Source organism: Anser anser (assembly GCF_964211835.1).
Source record: "Anser anser genome assembly, chromosome: 1".
Classification (NCBI taxonomy): domain Eukaryota; kingdom Metazoa; phylum Chordata; class Aves; order Anseriformes; family Anatidae; genus Anser; species Anser anser.
In genome coordinates, this window is record NC_139720.1 from 153,798,415 (window position 1) to 153,823,399 (window position 24,985).

At 36.3% G+C, this 24,985-nt stretch overlaps 1 protein-coding gene across 3 annotated transcripts in view; it reads right to left on the minus strand.

The window, feature by feature from the left end:
• Positions 1–24,985, minus strand: part of TPP2 (tripeptidyl peptidase 2) — a 48,754-nt gene that overhangs the window by 1,493 nt on the left and 22,276 nt on the right. Inside the window, exons 18-29 of one of the 3 annotated variants that reach the window (XM_083808036.1) lie at positions 24,115–24,231; positions 22,789–22,889; positions 21,211–21,307; positions 20,812–20,949; positions 19,096–19,340; positions 18,819–18,897; positions 16,928–16,966; positions 10,923–11,074; positions 10,706–10,802; positions 9,637–9,767; positions 8,134–8,341; positions 46–165 (exon numbers count right to left, since the gene is read on the minus strand). In XM_083808036.1, the coding sequence (XP_083664162.1) occupies positions 46–165; positions 8,134–8,341; positions 9,637–9,767; positions 10,706–10,802; positions 10,923–11,074; positions 16,928–16,966; positions 18,819–18,897; positions 19,096–19,340; positions 20,812–20,949; positions 21,211–21,307; positions 22,789–22,889; positions 24,115–24,231 (1,524 nt within the window). Of the gene's footprint in view, positions 1–45; positions 166–8,133; positions 8,342–9,625; positions 9,768–10,705; positions 10,803–10,922; positions 11,075–16,927; positions 16,967–18,818; positions 18,898–19,095; positions 19,341–20,811; positions 20,950–21,210; positions 21,308–22,788; positions 22,890–24,114; positions 24,232–24,985 lie in introns of all 3 variants that reach the window. The other 2 variants (XR_014574561.1, XM_083808037.1) reach the window with 2 other exon arrangements.

Sequence of the window (24,985 nt, forward strand, 5' to 3'; positions counted from 1 at the left end):
TTCTCAGTATTAACACTGCCCATTAGTTTACTAGATAAACCTTACCTGAATGCAGTTCTTCAAGTTGTCTTTCGTTGGCTTTTCTTCTGCAAGTTTTGTTGCAAACTTGAGACCTCTGCCATACATTTTGTTTACCAATGCATGCTTATAGGCAAAAGTTAAAACCTACAATGTGAAAACACACACAATTTAGATATTTTAATATTTGAATCCTACAAGGCTTAGCAAGAAATAGCAGATTTTGCTCAGGCAGCAGAAGTGACTTAAAGTAAAACATATGCACAAAATAGTTTGCATTTTTCTTTGCAGGGAAACAGATGATTCACAGTAGTAGTTATAAACAAAACTTTTCTACTTCTGACTTCCTGAACACGTCCAACTTCAGAATATCTAATGTAATACAGATTTCATTATTCAAATTTTTTATTCACCACATTTCTAGCTTCTTTGGACTTCCATTTGCTAGAGGCAACTGTACGGTATAAAATAACTAAAAAAATAATAACCAAGAACCAGTCAGGTGTATCTTTGACCCACAGAAACAAAGACCCAATTGAGAGTTTCGATTCCCAGGAAATGAACTTACTGCAGAAACAAGTATGAACATATATACTGAATGATATATATATGTATATATGTATGAGTATATATGTGTGTATATATAAATACACATATATATACATACACACAGGTATGCACATAGTTATAAACAAGCAATGAAGACAGGTAAGCATGAAGACAAGCCTCAGATTTTGGCCAACTCCTCAATATTGATACTGTATTAAGAACAGATTATAACAAAGCTTCCCCTTGATGATACAAACTCCAAAGAGAGAGTTTACAATACCTGTCAATGGTATAACCAGCACATACAAATGTTTGTGTCTACTTCAGAGTTAATGTAAAATAAACTAGGTTCTGAACACTCAAACAGGGTGTTCAGGGTGTTGCCAGATAGTTCATACTACTTCACCAGTTACAACACTGAGAATTAGTGCCAAATTAAGCACAGCTTCATATACTTCCTTTGGAACACTCATACTAAGTAGGTTTTATTATTTTTTTCCCTCAAATAGTGACAGCACCAAAATTGGAGAATATGGTATTAGTGTGGTTAGCAAAGTTTTTATGAAATCTGGTACTAAAGTTTACTATTCATTTGCTCTCGCTTAGTACAATTAGTTATCCTTTTCCTCTCTGACTCCTCCAATAAAAGTCACATTTTCCCAACAACGAATACTTAAAACATAGAATTGAGAAGCTAACAGAAACACTTCAAGGATGTTAAAAAATACTTTGTATTACAATACAAAAATGTACATACTTTCCAGAAATATAAATGTTAAGGAATCTGACATCCCTATCCTGTAAGGACTGAAGACCCTTCCTAATTTCAGCTACCTGAATACGCTTATACTGAATGTTAATTGCACATACTATTCTTTGCAGGATATATGCTTAAAAGACTGAGCTAGAAGAAGAAATAACACAATTATCATGAAAGAAAAGGTGTAATTTTCAAGCTCTGAAGTATATGCCAAGCACTCAGAGTTGCTCGTTCTTCTGTCTTCAAGTACTTATTTTGTTCTGTTGAAGCATTCACTTAAGCTACAACAGCTTTTGAATACAATTCGTATTAGTTAAAGCACAGACATATATGCAACGATGAGCTTACAGCACCATTCACATACAGATTTTCCAAATATTGCTATTGGAAAAGTATTTTGCATGCTGTGTTCTCAATCCAATTATTTTGGATATTTTCCTAGAGCAAAACACATCAGCAAACACTTCTGAATAACTGCTCAGTGGGTCCATTAGCAGACTCAATTGGTTAAACTAAACAACAAAAAAAATCCCTTCTGGAAAGATGATAGAACCACAAAACAAAAACAGAAACAAACAAATAAACCAAAATCAAATGAAAGATGCATTGGAGCTCTCAGCAAATATAACATATTAGAGGCTAACCAAAAATAACGTCACTGCTCTATTAAGAAAACTCTTACCTGACCCTGTAAGTTTTGAATGGCTACTGAACATCAGTGATAAAGGCAGGAGGAAAGCCACTTGACAGCATTTCTTTCGTAACAGGGCTTCCTAGAGTTTTTGTGGCAAGAAAACAAAGCATTTTACGAAACACCCTTGCTCTGGCCAAATAAAAGTTTGGGTATTTCTACACAAAAAAAATAATAAAAAAAATCTGCTGGACCAAAAGTTTAAAACAATGCTCCAAGACTTTTTGATAAAAGATGATAATTTGTCTTAGTGCTTGATAAAAAAAAAAGTCAGCTGTAAGCAAGTTAACCAAAACTACTAAAAGTTTGTTAGCACTTCAGATGTTAAGAATAACATAATAGATGCTTTAAAACCAGTACGGATTTACAAGCAAAAAATTAGGTAAGAAATAATACTTTATAACTTGTGCATATATTGGTTAAGGTAAGCCTTATAATTAAAATATTGCAAGCTTTATAGTACCACAGTAATGAAGATAATGTTTCCTTGATATGTGTAAGCAAAATGTAAACTGGAGTGCTATTAAGATATAACATACAGCTGCTATCAGAATGTATAACAACAGCAAATAAATTTATTATATACAAAAGCAGTTGCTATATGAAAGAGTAGAAATGAATTCTCAATATTTCATATTATTTCATAATTTCAATAAACATAAAGGCCAGCTTTTCTGGCCTTGACGTGGACGAGATTGGCCAAAGAACTATAAACAAAGGGTAATAAAAAAACCCAAACCAATGTGCACTTCTAGAATAATGGGTTTGGGGGAATCACTGTTAAATACTACATTCCCCAAGCTAATGGCCTGTGATAAGCATACTAAATGGGTGACCTGCAGAGGTAGTTGGATATTGAGCTCCTCATTACTTGCCTAAGTTGCTGATGGTTACACAGAGATGTGTATTTTGGATGACAGAGTTCTGAAGTGATCTCAAGACATCTGCAGGGCTGAAGTATTTTAAAGCCTGAAAATGCTCTTTAAAAACCAGTATGTTTTAAGTTCATCAATACTAAACTACCTAATAAAACCATTTGTACCTTCATACCAATACATAGGAAAAGGAAAACAGACTTATATAATCAGTTACTTCATTATTTGAACTGTTCATTAAAACGTACCTACATTTACAAATAATTACAATGCTAGGTTACACAATATAACCTATAGATAACACACACCCCAACCACTTGTAAGAATATTGAAGTTGTCACGCTTATTACCAGCAATTGAGTTTCTTCACGTTCATATACATCTATGGCAATAAACTAAGGTTTCTTGGCTACCTTTGCTGACTCTCTGCTCTATCAAATGCCTCCTTACAAATAAAAGCAATATTCATACAAAAATTGACTCATTTTCTAGAAAGGGAAGGGAGTTCATGGAACCGAGTATACAGTAACAAGCTTTTGACAGTGACAGAATACGATCAGTTGGAAGAGACAGCTGCACCTGACAGTAATATGAAAAACACTCCAGGCTAAAGATGTTTAAAAGGCAGGATGGAAAGGTCTGGGTATTTTATTTGTTTACTTATTTTTAAACATGACTTTTTCTGTATCCCCGAACAGCTAATTTAAAGGTTAACAAGCATTAAATTCAGTAGATGAGTCAGTCCCAGTAACAAACAGGCAAATCCTACTAGTCTCCTGTAGCAGTTTTGTTTAAAACTGGGGATTTGGGCCAACAAATTTTGAAATTATGTTCTGAGTAGAAGAAAAATTCCAGAATTTATATTCCAATACTAAAACACCTAAAGCACTATCACAAATGTGTTAGCATGATCAAACAAATACTGGCTGAATAGAACTGCTTCAAGTAGGGTGTATTTGAAATGCTTTTGTGCACAGAATACTTAAGTATTTTCTTTCTTGTGTCATTTAAAATTAAGCTTCAGAAACAAATGATTTAACTAGAATAGCGGAAAGTGTGAACAATGTACTCACTATCAAGAGACAGCAGCAGCTTCCCTACATACTTGCTATAATGATGACAATCATGACACTTCAATGGAAAAGAAGAAATTAAAGGAACTTAAGAATGCCATGTGGTAACACACATGCTTCAACAGCAGAAGAGAGGTGAAACCAGTAGTAGCACTTGATTTACTAGAGGGTGAGCAGAAACATGTCTGTGTGTGATAACATTCTTAACTCACCTTTAGAAACAACATAAAAGAAAACGTTCTCTTTTGGTTTTCAGAAATTCACTTAGCTTTTTAATTATTTTCATCTGAATGAACTTTGACTTAAGTGAAGCTTTGAAGTAGAAGCACCACGTTTCTCTCAATGCAATATTTCTATCTAAAGCCATACAAACACTTGAATCATCACTGCAGTAACTCTAGTGCTTCTTTTCCATTTGTTCTCACCCAGTTGTTCCATCTTCTGAGCATCAATGACCCAAAGCCATGTTCATGTACAGACAAGAGCTCCATGTTTTAAGAGCTCCACGTTTTAAGTTCCAACCTCATACATTAGAATAACTTGGCTGCCTTTTGAGGACTCCTTCATTTGAAGGACATTTATACGAGGCCTATTCCTGATCCTACATCATTACTTCAAACTTTACCTTCTTCCAAACTTTTGTTCTTCAAAAGGCAAGGCAATCATCCAAGGCTAGGCAATATAGCCAAGCCACCACACTTCATTTTATCACTCCTGCTTAAGTCTGCCCAGGGCATCATTACAGAAAAACTATTACAGTCATTTTCTTGGTTACTATTAAGGTGAGTTTTGCTGAGCACAGGTCAGCTGGGCTGAAGATCTTTACCAACAGAATGGATGCTATTGACCTTACTCAAGCAACAATACCTGGTAAGTATTCTAACAATCTTAGAATCTGTTTTGAAGCCTTAAATATTACTTTACAAAATTAAGTCCTCGACACTATTCTTAAACTCCCCTCCTCAAAGGATGCAAGCTACATGAACAGTAAGGTTCCTCTTAATTTTCAAAACTTAAAATTTCCTTCTACCAGTCTTCAAAATAAACGTATTTGCACTAAGCAGCTTAATTTGTTTTTAAAATAGCAAAATACTCCAGAAGTAAAGCAGAACATTGCATGCAACACTAAGCTGAAAACTTACAGTACTGCTTCTTCTACATAAATAAAAAGTTACAAAGGAGGAAGACCAAATGCTACTGTAGATATTTAAAGCATTCTGTTGGCCTGTCTATAGGACAGAAGACACTGACATGACAGCTTGAACATCAGATGCAGTTTGGCAGAAGTGGGTAGAATGGAGGAACTAAGAAGTGTTGAATTCATTTTTTGAAGAAAAGCCCATGACACACATGTATTGCTATTCTCAGCGTTTACAACAGAAGATAAGAGGAATATAATTGTGGTTTTTTCCCCCCCTATGCTTTTTTGTGTCAGGCCATACCATAATACAATTCTGTAGTCTTGGACATTAATAGTGATCCTTAAAAAAAAGCTTAATTGGATACTCATCATACGTTTATGTTTTTGAATGACCACACAAATAACACTCCTTCACTGGCTGGAAACCACAGTGCTAACAGCTGAAACATCTCATTTGAACTGTGTAACTGCTAACTACAGCTAGATCTCAAGAAAACTGCTAGAGGAACATGACACCTGTTAGCAATAGGAATGAAAGAATATGATCATCAGCAAGCATATAATTTCTGTAACACAATGAAGAGAAACAAAAACCTTTTCTTTATTGAAAATAACTTCCCCGACTCCAGCCTTAGTCCTTTTCTCCAAATCTGTTAGTAGGGAAAATTATTACAGCGCACTATTATCTCCTTTCAAAGCAAGGTTCTCAATCCCACTAAGACTTAAGTATTTTCACTCCTCATCCCTTTCAGAGTTTCCAGAAAGAGAAAATGTAAGAGTAAAAATGTGAAAAATTAAGTCTCAGTTCCAAAAAATTGATAGCAAAACTATCACTGCATAATTACTGACCAACATACAGGCTTATAGATCACACAAAGCACGAAGAAAAGCACCGCAGAAACTAACAAGCTATGCAAATGTATTGGGTTTTCATAGCAAGGGCTTGGTAGCAGGGGGCTGCAGGGCTGGCCCACCTAGAACAGATTGCCCCAGCTTGTGTCCGATCAGGTTTTGAATACCTCAAAGGACTGAGACTTCAACACCCACATGGGAACCTCATTCTAGCACTGGATCGCCTTCACAGAATAAAGCTTTTTCTTATGCTTAAGTAGAAACTCATGTGTTTTAGTTTTTGCCCACTGCCTCCCATCCTGTTGCTGGGAACAGTGCAAAGAGCCTGGCTGCCCCAGCACCACCTATCTATTCACACTGAAAAGATCTACTTGAGGCTTCTCTTCTCCAGGCTGAACAGTCTCAGCCTCTCCTCATACAACAGATGCTCCAGTCCCCTAACCTTTGTGGCCTTCATAATATAATCCTACGCATGCTAGTAATCACAACTGTGCTGATACAGGGCAATTTGTTCAGCAGTGAGAGACCACAGAAAACAAACTGTACATGGGCCAGATGGGTAGAGTAAGTGAGGCTACGTATGGGTACAGGACAGGCTGCAGAAAAACATGGGACGACGTACCTCCCGTGTCATTAGGGTACAATAGACTCATTTTCTCCACGTTCAGAAGCCACCAGATTCAAAATATCCCAAGCACTCTAGAATATTTCTGCACTAGAAGTATCCCCAATCAGTTTAGATTTCATTTTGACTGGTAATACCAAGAGGGAAAGCAAACAAACACACTGCATAACATGAAAGAAGTCATTTACATATGAAATGCTACTACAAGGTTAAAAAAAAGTTGGCCTTTTAGTTCTAATTTAACCATAAAGAAGAATCTATTTTCAGAGCGAAACCTGAACATGAACTTAGACATGGATCCATGCTTGGATCCAAGAGAGAGGTTCAAATCCCTAATCTGTTCAATTCAAGACAGAATTACTCATTCCAGACCAAAACGCTTTTCTTGATCAGCTTCCAACAGGATGACTATACTGACAGTTTTTCCACTGAAAATATTCCCATCATGTTTACAACCAAAAGATAAAAGTAGGACAGGTTTCACTACACTGGAACACAATACTGCATTTAAAGATAGGCAGCAGGAAAATCATGTCACACACAACATGATTAAAGCATAAAATCTGCTACCACAGGATACTATAATTGGTTAAAGATTAGAAGATGAATGCTTAAAAGATGTATGTGTACAAGAATATATACACTAAAGAAGTGAGGGTAGACACCATCAACCTTCTTGTTCAGGCCTCCAGTTCAAGCACAAGTCCTTAACCAGGAAGAGTCCTTACTGTCAAGTAAATTAAGTAATTTAATTTTTTTCTTTTGTAACTATCTGAAGTGCTTTGGCAATTTAACTGAAATATAAATAAATACACTGGTCACATCATCTTCCACTAACACAGCCATATGTAGAGTTACACACAGCAACTAATTAAATAATACAGAATAATGCAACCATTGAACATACAAAATCAACTCAGAATATTAAAAATCCTACAACTATAATGCCACTATAATGCCTCAAGGGATTTTTGTTCTGGAATAGCTGTCTTGAACGAAGCAGACAAACTTAAGTCTCAGGATTAGGAACCTTGAAATAACAGAGAATTTTGTGCTAATCAATTTAAGTGTAATCATTTCCAAGGGTTTCTTCTTTTACCTCTATAGAATTTACTAACAGCAAAACACAAAACTTCTCTTGTCCACAGTGTAGAAGAGCCTACAGAATGCAGGACTGAACAGAGAAGGGATGCTGCACACCTGTGTACAGCTGGAACAGCTCAGAGGTTAAACCAAACTATTGCCTGAAAGGTACAGAAAGAAGCAATTCAATAAAGCAAGCACCTTTTTTGGAAATCTGGTACTGTTGTACACCCTTCCCTTAACCTTTACATTAACATGCGGAGAGCCATCCCTTACCACGGTTCTCATAGACTTCACAAAACCTCTGTGGAAAAAGGTCATTAAGGAAGCACAACTTATGGGGACAGCGTGAAAAAGCAGAAGAGAGGAACGTATGAGGCTGTGCTCACAAAGGTGGTGCATAATTCCGGGAGAGATCATCTAAATATACAACATGCAAAAGAAAAAGTCTGCTCTGCTCTCTTACCTTGCTGTCAAAAAGATCAGTCCATTTTGTTGTTTCCCAGAATGTCTCTGTCAAGGCTTCTGAGCAGCTCTCGTGATCTTCATCTTTGCCTTCAGTATCACTGGAAGCGGCCCCATCTTGGGCCTGCAGATGAAGAAGCTGGTCAGCCAGTGCACTTCCTTTTCGACAAAGGGCGTCCACTAAAGTACTCTTCTGTTTTTCCATTTCACTAGATAAAAATAGCAAGAAAAAATATTAATGACTTTTCACAGATGTATCATTACGAACAGAATCAGTACTGATTTTAATTGTTATCAGCAGTTAGCACACACGAAATGAAAATAAGCACACAGACCATTTTAAAAATAAAGCTATTTACCATAAATAAAAATAATTGGAAAAAAAATTAGAGATAATCTGCATTATACAAACTCAATTGTTCTTCCAAGTCTGAAACATCTTTGGTGTTTTAAGGCAAGGATAACTCAGGATTTGAAAACTGCATAAGCCAGCATCTAGAAATACAGCTTTACAGTTCTTGGCATTATAAACGGAGTCAAATCCAACACTAACATAAGCAGATACAATTCTGCTGACTTCAAAGGAATTGCATGCACTTAAAGCACCGCTGCATTTGGTGTTCAATTTCAGAAGTTACATTCAACCACATGATCTAATGGGTCAACCTCCCAAGAAATGTTTAGAATGAAATGTATTATGGCATAACTTCGTTTTTATATCAGCAACTCTAGAATTATATGCAAATATTCAGGAAAGTTAGAACAGATAGACTCATTTCACAACTGAAATCTGTATTTTATCTAAAATAACAAGCAAATGTGCACCTCCTCTTTTAAGGGACTTATCTTCAAACCTGTTGCTCTTGTATTTGTGACTAAAACAACACCTCAACACGCACTACAAAATCCACCAGTTACTCTCCAGACTACAGTGTCACGTTCCAATTACTGTCTTCCTAGGGATGTATACTGGTAATTCAGAGGAACATATCTAAAACTAAACTATAAATTCTCAAAAATACTTGTAAGCACAAGTGTGGTCACTATGCCTTTCACAAATTAAATCTTTGGCAATTGGTTATTTCTAAAACTGCTGTCAATTTTGCCCTCTAATCCATAGCCAAGAGGTTGCAAGGTATTATGAAAAGGCAGCTAGCATTCCAAACACACACCTCCACAGCAAGGTCCTAGTGTTCCCTCTGATTTGAGATTTAGCTTTATACAAACTTAATACCCCATTTTTTGGTCTTATTTACATCCTGAAAGCACCTTTGTTTATTTAACATTTCAAAGCAAAAATTTGCACGCTTCAGTGTTCCTGCATTCTTGAAATATAATAAAGAATGAAAACTTCTTGAAAGCAAACTTGAAACTATTTGTGCCTGAAGAAAAACAACTCGTAAGTCATTTAGCAATGTTATAGTCATTCCAATTCTTAACAGCAGAGACAAGGTACATAGATTAGAAAAATAGGATGCAAGAAAATTATTTACTGGGTAGGTACTTTTTTATAGTAGTTGCATCAGGTCTGGGATCAGTCTTCATGGCAAAATAAACTGCTAACGCTGTCTGATCAATATGAGAGATTACAGTATTTGCAGCTTCAACAATTTCATCAAGTCTTTTCATACGTTCCTAAATGAAGAATAAAAAGGTGTTTAGCAATATGAAATCATACTAATTGATTGTTGATTTTACTACCACTAGGATAATTGCAAAGGCACACAGAAATAACAGGACGTGATTCAATATGAACTTCTGAGTTTTTTCCAACTTTTCATGCAGTAACTCCTGATGAGAAGTCTGCATTATCAAGATTTCACACATATGTACTACATTTTACTGAAAACAGATTGTAAAATACAAGGTACGTATAAGCAAAATGCAGTTTTTACAGGAAGAAAAAGCTCTTCCAGTACAAATGAATCCTCTTAACAAATAATGGTAGCAGTTGTTCATTTCACAAAGAAATGCAAAATCAGAATCAAATACACAGAAAAAAATTCTGACTAAAAACAATGACATACAGATGAAGCTGTTTATCTTCAAGATGAACAAAAAAATATACGTAGACTTTTGTTTAATAGTTCATGGTTCTCATTTTTGGCAACACTGACATACGATGGACTTAACCGTGTTATTTAAAAGGATTACTGTCCCCAGTAATTGTCCAGTTGTCTGGGCAATTCTTCTATGAGAAATTACCAATTCAGTGAAGGAGCACAATCGAAAGTGTGCTTGTCTCAGGTACCACTGTTCAGAATAATACCATTGTAACCTGAAGCAGTAAAGAAGCAGCTTTCTCATGTTTACATGTTTTTCATATGTTGAACTGAATAAGGAACAAATGATAAGCAAACATACTTTAGAAGGCTTTCATTCTACTGCAGGGTTAAGGGATTCACGTTAGGGAGGTGGCTTATTATATTATTGCCAGTCTAATTAGAAATTTCTGCTTTATTATACTAAGTACAGCTAAAGCAGTCACTTCAAGACCAAACACGTGGGAAGAAAGATTCAGTTGTTTAGGCAAAACAGATGCAGTGAGACAAAGTTTTGTAATGTTAAATAACCTTTTCAGAATCCAGCTGATGAAGTCTTGCAACATACAGAGGAAGATGATTAGGAAAGGCTTCCTTCAACTCATTGTACATGTCAGGGGTATCCAGCCTAGAAGAGAGAAGGACAGAACATGAAAGTACAGATTCTGGAGTTTTTAATCCTGGCATTAAACATATAGTTTCTTTGTATAGCTGCTTCAAGGTTGTGTAGTAATGACAGCACACATACTTGGTCATCCATTGTATTTTTAGATCTCGTAAAGCTTCAGCAAATTCTTCTTTTACATCTTTTTCTTTTTCCTGTTCTCTCTCTTTTTCTTTGCTGCCATTTTTACTCTTTGATGGTGATGGTATCAGATGATAATGAACTGTAAGAACATCCTGGAGGTGGGAAAAGAGGCACATACTGAGAAGGATACAGTACACTTTCTGATGTGATAGAAAAGCTAAATCATAGCAAGCAACTACTCTGAGCTATAGATACAGTGAGTAAGGATTCCAAGAGCAAACGTATATGTCACTAAGAATTCCGAAACTGCTCTAGCTCTTTTTTTTTTTTTTAAAAAAAAAAACACAATATGAGGATCTAAGTATCCAAACAGCACACTTGGTATAAGACAAAAAAAAGCTTAAGACTGAACATATCTGATATTTTTGTATTCAGATAATTTTACATAATATTAGTTAGGGAATTGCAAGTTTAATTTTTTTGTTTTTAAAGAAAGCAAATAGTTTGGTTAAAAGGCAAAGGAGTCAGAGATTCTATCCTACAAATGGGGTACTAAACAAACAAATGAAGGTGACTGAATTCTAAAAATACTACAGTAACATAAACATGAATTACACCACAGGATACACAAATTTATTCCTTCTGAGAGAGTATTTCTTCCCTGTTGTGCCTACTGAAAAGCAGGTGCATCCACAGTCAACTGTTTCCCAGTTTGATGCTACAGACTTTCTTTCCAGTTTCACCTGTAGCTGTGCTCATACTAAGCAGACAACAGCTGGATTTTATTTTTGAAAACTTTACATGCTAGCAATGAAATATCACTATAGTTTGAGTTCATGCTACACTAGTTGACAAATATCACATGAAAATCAGCTACAGCTATTAAAATGAAAATCCTAATTGACCTTAGCCAATGCTCTGAAGCCCACTTCCTGAGATAACTTATACATGCATTTCCAAATAAGCCAGCATTAGACTCTAGTCATTGCTTCTAAGACATTACAGCTGGTGGGCGGATGGTTTTTTTGTGTTTTTCATTTACAAACTCTGAGGGCACATGTCCAGACAGCCTATATAGAGAATATTTCACAGAGAAGTTTAAATCCTCCAGATACGATTAGCCTGTTGAATATTACGTAAACTACTGTGTTGCCTGCTCAATTCTTGTGGCAATTTAGGTATTCAAACCAATTATTCCAAAATAGATTTTACGTGAATACATTTCCCATAAATGAAGTCAGTGTTGCATAATGAAATAAAATCTTGTGCACGATTTATTTCACTCAATTAATGAGTATAAAGGTGACTATTACAAACTGTTATGCAGAACTTTGGAATAATGGACTTAAGCACTACACTTCTGAGGCTATGGAAGAACACTGAGGCAGAAAAATTTTATCTGAATGACAATCCAAACAGATCAGGGGCTTGCTAGGGTTTACTGAAAACTATACTGGTAAGACTAAGTGGCAGTATTCCCCCCCCTAAGACAATCCTTCCAGTTATTTAATATGTAATTACAGGTAAAGCACAAAAGTAACGTTTACAGATTTTTTTTTAAACCTAGTTTAGATCACTAGTACACATTAAAGTGTAGTTTTCACAGGAACTACTCTGCACACGTGCACTTCAAGTATGATGTGCACGACCAGGCAATACACCTAAACAAGACCTCAGCAGTACCTAGGCCAGAGTGTGACAAAACGCATCATGAAGGCAAAAGCATGCAGTAGAGGGTACAGAAGTCAGGACCCAGTGGTATAGGGGCTAGCTAAGGTAATTAGAAAGGTAGAAACAATGTACTTCATTAAAACAGACCAAACATTTTAAAATGCCTACAAAGTTAGTCCAGTCAGAAAATCTGAATCAGTAATTTACAATGTCTTTTTTAATATAGATCCTATGCTGAGACTAACATTTTCCTAAGAAAGAAACCTGCCTTCCTAGAAATATTCTTCTAGTATTTCAAGATTTCCTTCCTTAAAGTTCTCTTTGAGGGTACTTGGCAACATGTTTGGGGTTATGTATCTAAATGGCCTGTCCATTCTCAAGCCTCGCCTCTATGAGAACTGTGCAGCCCCTGAGTTACCTGAACATCCCAGACAGTGTCCTTGCCCTTAAAGAAAGGCTCATCAGAGCTTAAGGAGAAGAAAGGCAACTCTTCGCAAGAGCTACAGACAGAATGGCAGTGAGCAAGCATATTATACGCTGGAAAGATTACTTGAAGGCAACTTTCAAACTAATGAGGAAGCTACTACCCTTTGTTTATCCTCTAAAAAAAGTAAGCAACATTAAAAACTTTGGAAGTATACATGATACACACTTTGGTCAGTGTGCTCCGTGCACAATTTGATAAGCCTCAGAGGGTTTCCTTTTCACTAGAACTACACACTGTATGCATAAAACATCTACAAGGTGCTCAAAAGAGCTACGCTAATAATTAACCATTAAATTTAAACATTTAAATTTAGACTTCTGTCTGATGCTTTGACATCTGGTACCTCATGTGGAAAATCCCTAAAAAATACTATTTGCATTTCAAAGCATTCAACAGAGTAACTAAGCACAGCAAAAAACTTCCTGAAGAAACACATCCGTGGTCTCATTTTCCTTCTAATGAATACCATGCATATGATGTCTGCATACACACAGCTGAAAGCATGTAAGGAATTCATATCTACTTTAAGATGCAAACAGCATGCATAACATTGGTTATTTTTAAGGCAGTATTCTTGTTTAACTGAAAATTGATCTAGTTCCTTAGAGTCACCAGCCAGGTTGACACAAAATTTGATCAGATACATTCACTTCATTGTATTTTTGAAGGCCTCCTGGTTAGACAGGAATAACGCCTAATGCTGAAAGAAGTAATCCAACATATTTCTTCTTACATTTGACTTCAGATATTTATCAGGCTTTCACTGCCATTTATCTATAAGTGCATAGGAAAGGATGGCAAAGTAGGGAGAAAGATGTATGAGCTCTGTCCTTTAGCCAGCAGGGCAAGGGAGGAGATTCTGCCCCTCTGCTCTGCACTCCTGAGACCCCACCTGGAGCACTGCATTCAGCTCTGGGGCCCCCAGCACAAGAAGGACGTGGCAGTGTTAGAACGAGTCCAGAGGAGGGCCACAAAGATACTCAAGGGGCTGGAGCACCTTTCCTATGAAGACAGGCTGATGGAGTTGGGGTTGTTCAGCCTGGAGAAGAGAAGGCTCTAAGGAGACCTTACAGTGCCCTTCCAGTACCTAAAGGAGGCCTAAAAAAAAGCAGGGGAGGGGCTCTTTGTCAGGGAGTGTAGCAACAGGTCAAGGAGGAATAGTGTTAAACTAAAAGGGTAGGTTTAGATTAGATATAAGGAAGAAATTCTCTCCTAAGGATGGTGAGGCACTGGCAGAGGTTGCCCAGAGAAGCTGTGGATGCCCCATCCCTGGAGGTGTTCAAGGCCAGGCTGGATGGGGCCTTGAGGAACCTGGTCTGGTGGGAGGTGTCCCTGCCCACAGCAGGGGGGATGGAACTGGACAGGCTTTAAGGTCCCTTCTGACCCAAATTATTTTGTGATCCTATGATATTGTTGTTCAAAAGTTGCATTACGTAAGGTAACAAAAAAATTGTTTCCTACAGACCAGAAAAAGTCAATTCTGTTTCTATTCTGACCACATACAGGACAAAAGCTGGAGACAAGGGAAGAGTCAGATTCTAACTGCATGACAGAAGTTAGGTTGTGAAAGAAGTAAGGTACACAACCACTGCTTTTTCCCCCACGCAGCTGTTTAGCATGTGCTGCTCCATTAAGAAACAAGCACACTTTTAGGGGTAAATCAGCTTCCCATGCCAAGACAGTGGGGTTCTCTCCACTTCAGTGGGGACCAGTTCAAAGGAAAACATACGTGAATTCTGAACTTTACACTTATCCTATCTGTCTGACAACTGAACTTCGTATTTTTTTTTAAATAAAAAAAAGTTCTGCACTTACAGAAGACAGAAAGATACTTTGTAAAAAACCCATACCTAAGTGTTTCTATTATTGTCTTCAGACAAAATCAAGTCCTCAAAGCAGAATATCAGGGATTAGGTGTACCATTCTGCACTGCGTTTCCAGTAAGGCAAAGACTCTTGTTTACTATGTGAAAAGAACCCATTGACGTTTTTGTCTAGTTACAAAAGAATTAGATGTCTTCTTTGGAAAATCAGGGTGTTATTTTCTGGCATAACCTCAAACTGCTTTCATGCAAAACAGAAGCACTTTACTACAAGAAATGCCCACCCTGGGTTTCTGGTAGTATCATGCACATAGTGGCAAGCTAACAACCCCCCACACCCCAAAATCAAAACTTTTTCTGCAGAGTAGTCATTAGTATCAGAGCAGAACTAGGCATAAAATAAAAATGAGACTTGGAAATAAACACTCCTAATACTACAAGAGGGCCTGGACTTATCTCTGAAAAATAATCTACATGCACCTTTTTGACTGGCCAGGCCACATAAGAGATACAGAAGCAAGTTTTTGAGCATGGAAAAATATCTGTGTTGCACATACACTTAGAAGTGACAGGGCAGGGTAAACACTCAAAACTTGTCAACTCGGAAGCCCACAGACTTGTATTCTTGGGAAAAAAAACAAAAAAATATTCATTAATGGAGCTCTCATGGATCAACGCACCGAAACACAGTGTGCTTTTATGTATTCACTGCCAGTAGGCTGATGCCTCCTGCAAGTAATAGGTGGAAGTATCCAGAAAAGGAACAGTTTTTATTTTGGCTTGGGTGGGTACACTACTTGGACCTGAACACAGATCTGCTCTAGAAGCAAAGAAAAACCAAACAAACAACAAAACAGAACATGTAGCCTCCTGGATCTGTTCAGTACATTTTGTTAAAGAAATTAAGTTACGATTAGAGATTAACCACCTTATTACAGATCCACTTAGTGAAGACTTTATATCCTATCCACTGGAAACCATGAATTCACACGGGTTTTTGAATCACCTTTCCAGAAGTGATCTGCATAAATTTCAGATGCATATTAAAATACAATTGCAGCAACGTACATTAAAATCCTTCTTGTAAAGCCTGATCACATTCCCTCACAGTTATTACACCAATACCAGATTAAGTCAACAGGCTCAGTTTTCCAGCTCAGCATTAACGAGAAAAAATACAACAAAAAATTAGATTACTGCAATCAATTGTGGCATTCATAGTTCTCACACCTGATTTCTAACAAGAATCCTGAACTCCACAAGACAGTACCGTGAAAACAAAAGAATGCAAATAGCTTCAGAACTTCAGACGAACAAAAGAAAAAACAAACACCTAAACACTAGTTCTATAAAGGTATATTGTTAAAATAGATTTTTATATAAAAAAAAAGACAAGCAGTCTTTTGTCTGCTAGGAATACATTGTACTACCTAATGTAAAAGGTATGAGAAACCACAAAACTCAACACTTGTGTTAATCACTCCTCCCTCCACCTCCCTGAGATACATCTTACTCACATTTTCTTCCTGAATTCCACTACCTGCTACATCAGTGTACAAACCAACTCAAAACAAGGTACATTCCAATACATCTAAATATTGAACTGAGTGACTTTTCAGTCAACTCCATCCCTCCTAAGAAAAATTCCTTATTGGACTATTTTTTCTACAACTATACCAAAGTCATTGTAAACACTGAAAATCTTGCCACTGAAAATCTTGACTACAAATACTGAAGATTCCTGAGTATCTTACAGAAATAATCATTACAGACCACTAGTCATCATATGCATTTTTATGGCACTTATTGCATAAGTATTCAGAAGCTCACATGCCTCTCAGCCTTGTAATACAGTAGTGTTTTGCCATTCTACCAGTAGATGTTTTTAAGGTGCTGAAGCAAATGACCCAGGACTAAGGAGGTAGATGAGGGAGACAAATTAAAAATCAATACTGGTAGACAAATTCTTTAAGTCATATGCAAAAAGACTTAAGTATATCTTTTTCAAAAACTAACATTCAGTACCTTTTTAAATTTTCCTTGTCGCTTTGCTGCAGACTGCCCCTGGGAGTTAGAATAACATACTGTAAGAAAACATGCACACACCACACAGGATGGAGACACCTTCTCTGTACAATTATACTTTCAACCTACATATTTTTAAACTGTTAAGTCACATCTATGACCAAACACGCTCTTAAAGCATGCTTTCTTTTTAAAATTAATACAACAATGCATTGGTTTGTATAGTCTGTTATTCCTGTAAGACAAGCAAGTGTTGTTAACCACTTAGCTTAAATTAATGAAGTTACAGAAATTCACTTCAGAAGTACAGATTTCAGATTTTGACTGTTTAGTGGCATTGTTCTGTATTTCTTAATAAATACACAGAAATCAGGTGTATTTTCCCTCAAATTGCACCCTACTTGCTGAACTAGAGAGAACATTGCTACCTATTCCTCTCTTTTTGTCTGCTGGCACACTACAGATTTACTAAAGGCAGTGGAAAGAATCTGATGTTAACTGGTATCATCCTTTTTCCAAAGAAATATGACCATAACAGTAAAGCCTTAGAGTATGACGCATGACAGGCCTCAGCTAGAATTTCTCTCAATGTAAGCTCTTTCATATTCTTCATGAAGAAATTAAATTTGATAGGCAATACCTACTACCTCCTACTTCCCATCCCAGAAATCAGTGTCTAAAAACACTATCTAGTTGTAAAATAAGATAGAAAAGAACTACAACCAACAATTCAAGGAAGCACAGAATTCAAGTTAGGTAAACTATACTGCACTCCTATATTGGATTTAACATCGATTCCATTAGAAGTATACTTGCAACTTTGCAGGAATCACAAGAAATCTAAACCTAATTTTAAAGTACTTCACTATATTTTTAACCCCTCATTCATTCATACTTAGCAGACATTATCTAACTTGCAGTTATACCTAAGAAAATACATGCAATTTTCTCCAAAAGTTCTACCCGCAGCCAAATCAGACTGAATAGCTAAACCTGTCTACTGAACAAGATTTAACGGCATGTGCCCACCTCCAAACAGTGAAATGTGGACATAGATAGATTACTTCGAAATACCAGCTAATCACCAGCATTGATTCAAGCTTATTCTCAGCTTTGCCAACTATTTGAAAATATCTGAAGAGCTGAGGGAATCTTCTAGATACCTTAGCACCAGATACACGTACGAGTGACCTGGTTATTATAAGCATTGTTGTGCTACGGATTCATTCAAGTTAGCAAACTTTTTTTTTTTTTTTACAGGTTTGCTGCATTATGAGCAAAAAAAAACCTATTGCTTTTTTCCACTGTGACATACAGAGCTTTTATATCATTATGTTGGAGCATACAGTCATATTAGTGGTTGACAACATCAGTGTGCAGCAGGTAAGAATATCTGCTTAAGCATGTGAGTCAGCAAAATGCCTCCTCCTTTGTAAAAGTAACATGTAGGAGTTAAGGAAGCACTTATGTTTTTGCTGAAAACTGTATGCATGCAAGGAAGAGCATAGCTGTTTATCAGAGAACCAACATGCAGAAAACACATGTACATTTTTCATTCAAAAACGATACTAATTAGGCAACTGAACAAAACCACTCTTAAAGACTGCCACACCAACAAAAAAACAGTTGCTTCTAGAAATACAGGGATTCAGAGCCAAGGAGTCAGAATTCAAAAATTAGAAGTTGTAATTAATTTGAAATCGTAAGATGAAAACAAAACTAAGAAGTTATTCTGACTTTATAACAAAACAACTGCTTCTAAAATGTGTTATGTCACTAAAACTGTTGCTCTTTCAAGTACTAAAACCATAAAATACAGTGCTTCCTTGGCATGCCATTTACCCAATTCAGAAGTTTCAGAAAGAGGCCATCATCCATTTAAAATACTCACAGCTTTCTTTCCAAGTTCTGTTTTAGACAATGTAAGAGCTCCTGCAAGATAACATCCTGGTCCTGCTCCTTTTGGTATTCTGTTCAAAGAAAGGAAAGTCTGTATTAAAAACTAGGTCCATTATCGTGCCTTTGGGGCTACAATAAAGAATCCAAACAGTGAAAGAGCAAGGTAAGAGGAATACCGAGCCTAGATAGGCAGACACAGCACAATTTTAGTTAGGTGTAGAGGCAATTGGTTAGATGTAGACAAGAAAACAGGACCTCAGTTAACTTACTTGTCATCAGGCAGAGACGTAACAAAGAACGGCTGACTGTGTTTTGGTGGTAATGTCAAACTGTTGGATTTCTTCTTCCCTAAGAGAGCAAGGCTATGGTTTTCATAAATATCTAAGCTCAAGGTACTAGACAATCTGTGAGAAACAATAAATGGAAGGTCCTTGATGCGATCCAGTTCACTGTTCTGTTCATGACGAATTTGTAACCGAATAGTATAATCTCCTTTTTCCAGTTTCACAGAATACTGAAAGAAAGAAGTTATTGTAAATGTCAAGATTAAATACTTGACCATGCACACAGAAACCCAGAAATAAAACTGTCATGTTTCTCTTGATCCAAATAGCTCGAACCATTTAAAATATGCTAGATAGCTTAGTTTTGGAACCTCCTGAAAATGGAGCACTATCAAGACAAGAGCAGCTGAAGCATTTTGGATTAACTGAAAAAAAAATTTCAGACCACAAAATAGGATTATATCATTCATTCCTACTATAATACTGTATTAACTGCTCAAATAGAAATCAGACAACTTGCTAAACTTTCAACTCAAAACCTCTTGCAGGTTTGCCTTGATACATTTTCAAGTTACTATGCAACTTTAGGTGTTGTGTGGTTGAGATCACAGTATATTTCCTACCATCTCTAATATTACGGGGCTTTGAGCAATCTGATATAGTTGGAGGTGTCCCTGCTCATGGCAGGGGGGCTGGAACTAACGGATCTTTAAGTTCCCTATCAACCCAAACCATTTTATATGATTCTACACCAGTTTCACACTGAGGGATCCAACATTCCTATGAAGGTCTAAGGCTGCAGTTTAAAGAGCTAGCAGGCTCTTTGACCTGATTCTACAAAGCTTTTCATACATGCAGTTAAAAATAGGCAGATAACATCATCTCTATTTACAAAACAAACACAAAATCCACAGATTCTTAGTTATGAAAATGTTCTTTAATTTCTACTAATTTAAAAAGTCACTTTGTGGATATTTTTAGTGCTAGCACGCTAAGCTTCCTTTAGGATGTTTCTGCTGCTGATGCTATAATACAAAAGGCATCCCTGAGAAGGACAGTTGTTCAGGACTAGCCTTCTCCCAGAATCTCCTTCTAGGTTAGAATCAAGCTTCCTGTTGATATTACTTCCCAGATTAGTAAATTTTTAATTATTTTAGAATTGTTCTGTGATGCAGAACACCAGAGAGGCACAGTGTGGTAGTCCACCAGGTACAGGTAACAAACGATTTTTTTTTTTTTTTTTTTAAGATTTTACAGCACTTTAAAAATACAGGGTAAGGGATATATGCTTAAATAAAGCCATTCCTGAACTTTGTAAGATTCAGAAGTCATGCTTTAAAGTCAATCTATTGTACGCTTCCAGTATAACTAATCCTTCCTTTCAAAATGCCTTTGAAAGACAGCAACAGAATTAACTGAGCTTCAGCATTTAGAAGGCTGTTTAGAAGACAAACTGAGGAATAGCGAAGAAAAATCATAATGTCCTATTTCATGGCAACAAACCTGTCAATTTTTTTTTTTTTATACAAATATATCACCACTGAAAGGTACAATGACTTTACTTGTTCATATCTCTTCACAAGAAGACATTATGACTACGTATCAGAAACTGTTAGGAGCTAACAGCTAGAAAGGTAGAAAAAAATGAAGCTTTCACACTGTGCAGAAAACAAAAGGTAAAATAAATATATAACTCCGTACCTGGTGCGGATAGGCATCTCCTGAACCCATCTGTCTTTTGTTCTGGTCAAAAATAATCCACAGTTGACTGTCAAATTCAGATTCGTACAACAATTCACAAAGAAGTGGACAGCTTGGAGTTACTTCTCCACTCTTCGGCTATGAAAAGAAAGTTCAAAATACTTCATCCACAATTGAATAAAACAACTATAATTATTACACATATTCAAGAAGAGAGCTGACCCGAAGTCATTTCAAGACACGGTAGCTTCTAAAGACAACCAAGTTAAAGTTACTAATGTAGAGAGTCTAGAGTTTAAATCTAGACTTCATTTCTGATAGAAAGGTAATGTTAAAAACTGCTTTTAGAAAGCATACTATGTTTATTGACTTGAAAAAAACAACAAGCATAAACTCTACCTGATGGAAGTTATAGGTCAAAATCATCTCATACAGTTGACGATTATTTGGTAAAATATCTCTGGATCCTAAAGGTTTTATTTTCGCACTCACTGGTCTGCAGTTAAAATAAACATAAAAAACCAGAAGGCACTATTAAGCAATGTGAATCTGTTGTCAAAATCTGTATTGCTTAAGCATAAATAGATTCTGAAGTACATCTAATAGTACATAGCACAGCATATGTGATAACAGTATTTTAAGAAATGTTAACTACCTAAGCACTACAAATTCTCCAGTTAAAATGAATGTCAGTTCAAAAAGACTACTTAGAAACATTATGGACACTGCCAAAAAAAAGAAATGAACAGAACTCAGCAAGCACATCTAAGTTCAAAATTAAAAGCCTTAAAAAACAAATAGGAAAAGAGAGACTTCAGGATTAAGACAAAAAAACAGGTTGCTATACAACCCTAGTATCTGTGTTGCAATCAGCACATTTATTCACAGATTGAAAGATCAATGTCATAGTAATTAGAAGACAGAGTTAAGTGGTTGATAATTGTTTGCTACAGAAATTTATGTCAAAAGAGAATTTATACAAGAAATCAGAGTAATACCACAAAGGAAAAACGTTAACGCATATTGCCTATGTAGAAACTCAGAAACAGTTGGGACAAGCTATTGTTCAGAGAAGCACAAACACCTCAGATCATGAGCATCAAAGAACATCAGCTAAAAACAATAAAATAAGAAAACCACTGGTTTGGAAATAAAGGAACTGGAGAATTAAGGTGGCCTATACATCATATAAGACTACATTTCACATACACAATTCTGACAACCTTTAATGACATTAATGAAATTTATCTATAAGATCCTATCAGCTCTTTGAGTGCAAATCTGCCTCCAAGCACTTGAAATTCAGAAACCTAATAAGAAACCATTCAGCGCTCCCCAACCCCTACTTTAAGCCGTACTCAGAAGTACGGCTTAAACTGTATGGCATTTCTTTCTCCTTCTGAAACTACCAGCTTTAGTTATTAGTAATTTTCCAATTGTTAGTAATTTTCAAAAAACCCTTTTCCTCGAAATCAACATGTGTCAGACAACTGATAACAGAAGAAACACAAAATGTTGTACCAGAGCCTACAAGAAACACTTCCAATCAAGCAAAAAGAGAAAATCTTCCCAGGTCAATATTAGGCAGGATCTGAAGTACCTGCTTAAAAAAAAACCAATAACAAACAACAAAAAATTACACCAAATAACTCAGTAGAATTTGTTTCTTTAGATCTTAATATGCCTTTTGCCTCTGTCTCTCCTTTAGAGGCACTGGAAAGTTTCTGTAAATTTTTCTTTTAAATTTAGCTCAAGAAAAATAATTTATATGGAAGAAGTCACCATAATTGTCCAATTTTGTCACAGCTAAAAGAAACCAGAAAAAGTGCTGAAAAATTTAATAAAATTTCCCAACTGATACTTCCAAACTCACTTAAGATACTGTAAGAATATTCTTGGTATCCTAGCTGCCACTGTTCATTTGTGGCTATTTTAGCCACATTCTGATAGCATTCCCACTTTCCCCAGAAACTGTACCTGAGAGTTTGAACCCAGCTTTTCAGATTTATGCATGGAGCAATATCTTCATACTTCAACATGGACTGAACATCAAATCGTACAATGCCTTCTGAAGCATGCTAAAGAAAAAATACATAATTATGCTTTTATGCATCTGTAACATCAGATGTGGACCATTCAATATGTCCTTTGAAAACATAATGCAAGTTTTATTTATCTACATTAGAAGTAATACTGTGTGAGTTTGAAAGTGTCACAACCCTATATCTGTTTTACAAAAACAGATTCACTAGGACATAAAAAAACACATCATCAATAGGACCAAAAGTCTGTTATATTTTTTTTTTCCAAGACTATCTATTATCCACTTTTCAGCTGGTCTGATACTGCTGGCATAGGAGGAGCCTGAACCTGCTTTAGTAAAAAGGCTTTTATGTATGACACCAACACCACCTCTTCTTCCTCCTGCTCTACTAATTCAAGACCCGGTACCTTAGTGCAATGCAACCTTCTTTCCCCCCCCCCAAGTTACTCAGCTCTTAGAGCATGAATACATTCAACCTCATCTGTGGTAAAGGTATAATATTCTCTGACCCTTATCTAAAAAAAAAAAAAGAGAAGGAGCAAAGAGAAATACGTATGGTGCTGCTTCCAGCAGGTAGTACATCTCAGCTCTCAAAGAGCGCCCTCTCTTAAGGGAGGCAAAAGTCAAGCCAAGACATGCTGCACAAGACAGCAAACAACACAGCAGCAAGACAAAGTACTGTAAATAACATGATACTGATGTTTTTAGTAACTTTCCAATCCTTTGGTATCACAGAACCTTGAAGTCATGATACTGTCCATCCACTGTACCCTTAATTGCCCTAAACAACGAATCTCAAACCAATTGGCACATCTCAATACAACACCAAACAAAACAGAAAATAACTTTTAATGACATTTTATTCTGAAATATTATTCAGAGTATTGTGCTTTAGCAATGGTGGTCTAGACAATCAAATTCAAGAACTGTGATCCCAGCAAAGTTTCTTCACACAAACGTTTGCAATAGTTGCAATGAGAACATCTTAGTATGTCCTTTCTACTGGTGTTTTTTTTTTTCTAATTTTCTCCCCAGTGATTCATAATGAAAAAGCATAAAAAATTCATAACTAATGGCAATAGGCATTTGTGTGGGACTAAGCTCCTATTTACCTAATTTTAAGAGAAAACATGAACATCTCACATATAACCATGCTTTTAGTCTACCTAAATACAGGCAAGAGTGAATAAAAGCTTTTTTTTTTTAGTTCTGTCAGAGGACTTCAGAATAATTCTAAATAAACACTCTGGAAAACTTACCATGTTTAGCTGCGGAGTAGCACAAAGTACACCATGAAAAGAAATTGTGTAATTAATGCTAACATCGCTAAGGCTTGCCCACCACCGAGCAACACAAAATTCAATGGTTTTTCCAGCCTGTGTAACAAAAATGCAAGGTTAGACACAAAGTCTCTTCTCCTTCTATGCACCCCAGCCTCCCTCTGCCCAAACCAAAAAAAAAAAAGGAATATGACTCAAAGATGACCCTATCATGCCCAATTTACACCAATTATATTGGTTTGTATGGTAGCAAACCAAACATTACACTTGATCCAGAAAATACAAGACAGTTCTAACAAAAGAGTATGTCCAATTACTCCCATTAAAATGAAGTGTACCAGGGGTATATGCTACAGCTTTTATATGTAACATCTTCCTTTCCTACCCTTCAAATTAGGCAGACAAGTTCGTTTATAGATGACATCAATAAATATCAGAAAAAGAGATAGTGCTCTCTACCTCAAGACGACATGAAGCTTGGGATGTTTTTTGTTGACAGTATTTTTTTGGTTGTTTTAAACATAATAAATTAATTCAGAGTCAGAAGTTTAGCGCCCCCCTCTTGACTTTTTCACACAGAGTACAGGACTGAACAGAAATTACAACCTCTCTTAGGGTTTAGAGCTACACCTCTCAATTAAGCAGTGCAGGGGGCCAAACTTGAGCAGTGGACTTGATCATCCACATACCTGAACAGCCTGTTTTTGTTTTAGACTCTTGAACTAACATTATCCAAGATAAGTCTACTACATCTAAGCAATAAGAATGTTAGCCAGTCAGTGTTACTTGACCTCAACAACAAGATTTCTCAGATTATCACCTTAATCACTAGAGTTCAGTACATGCTGAA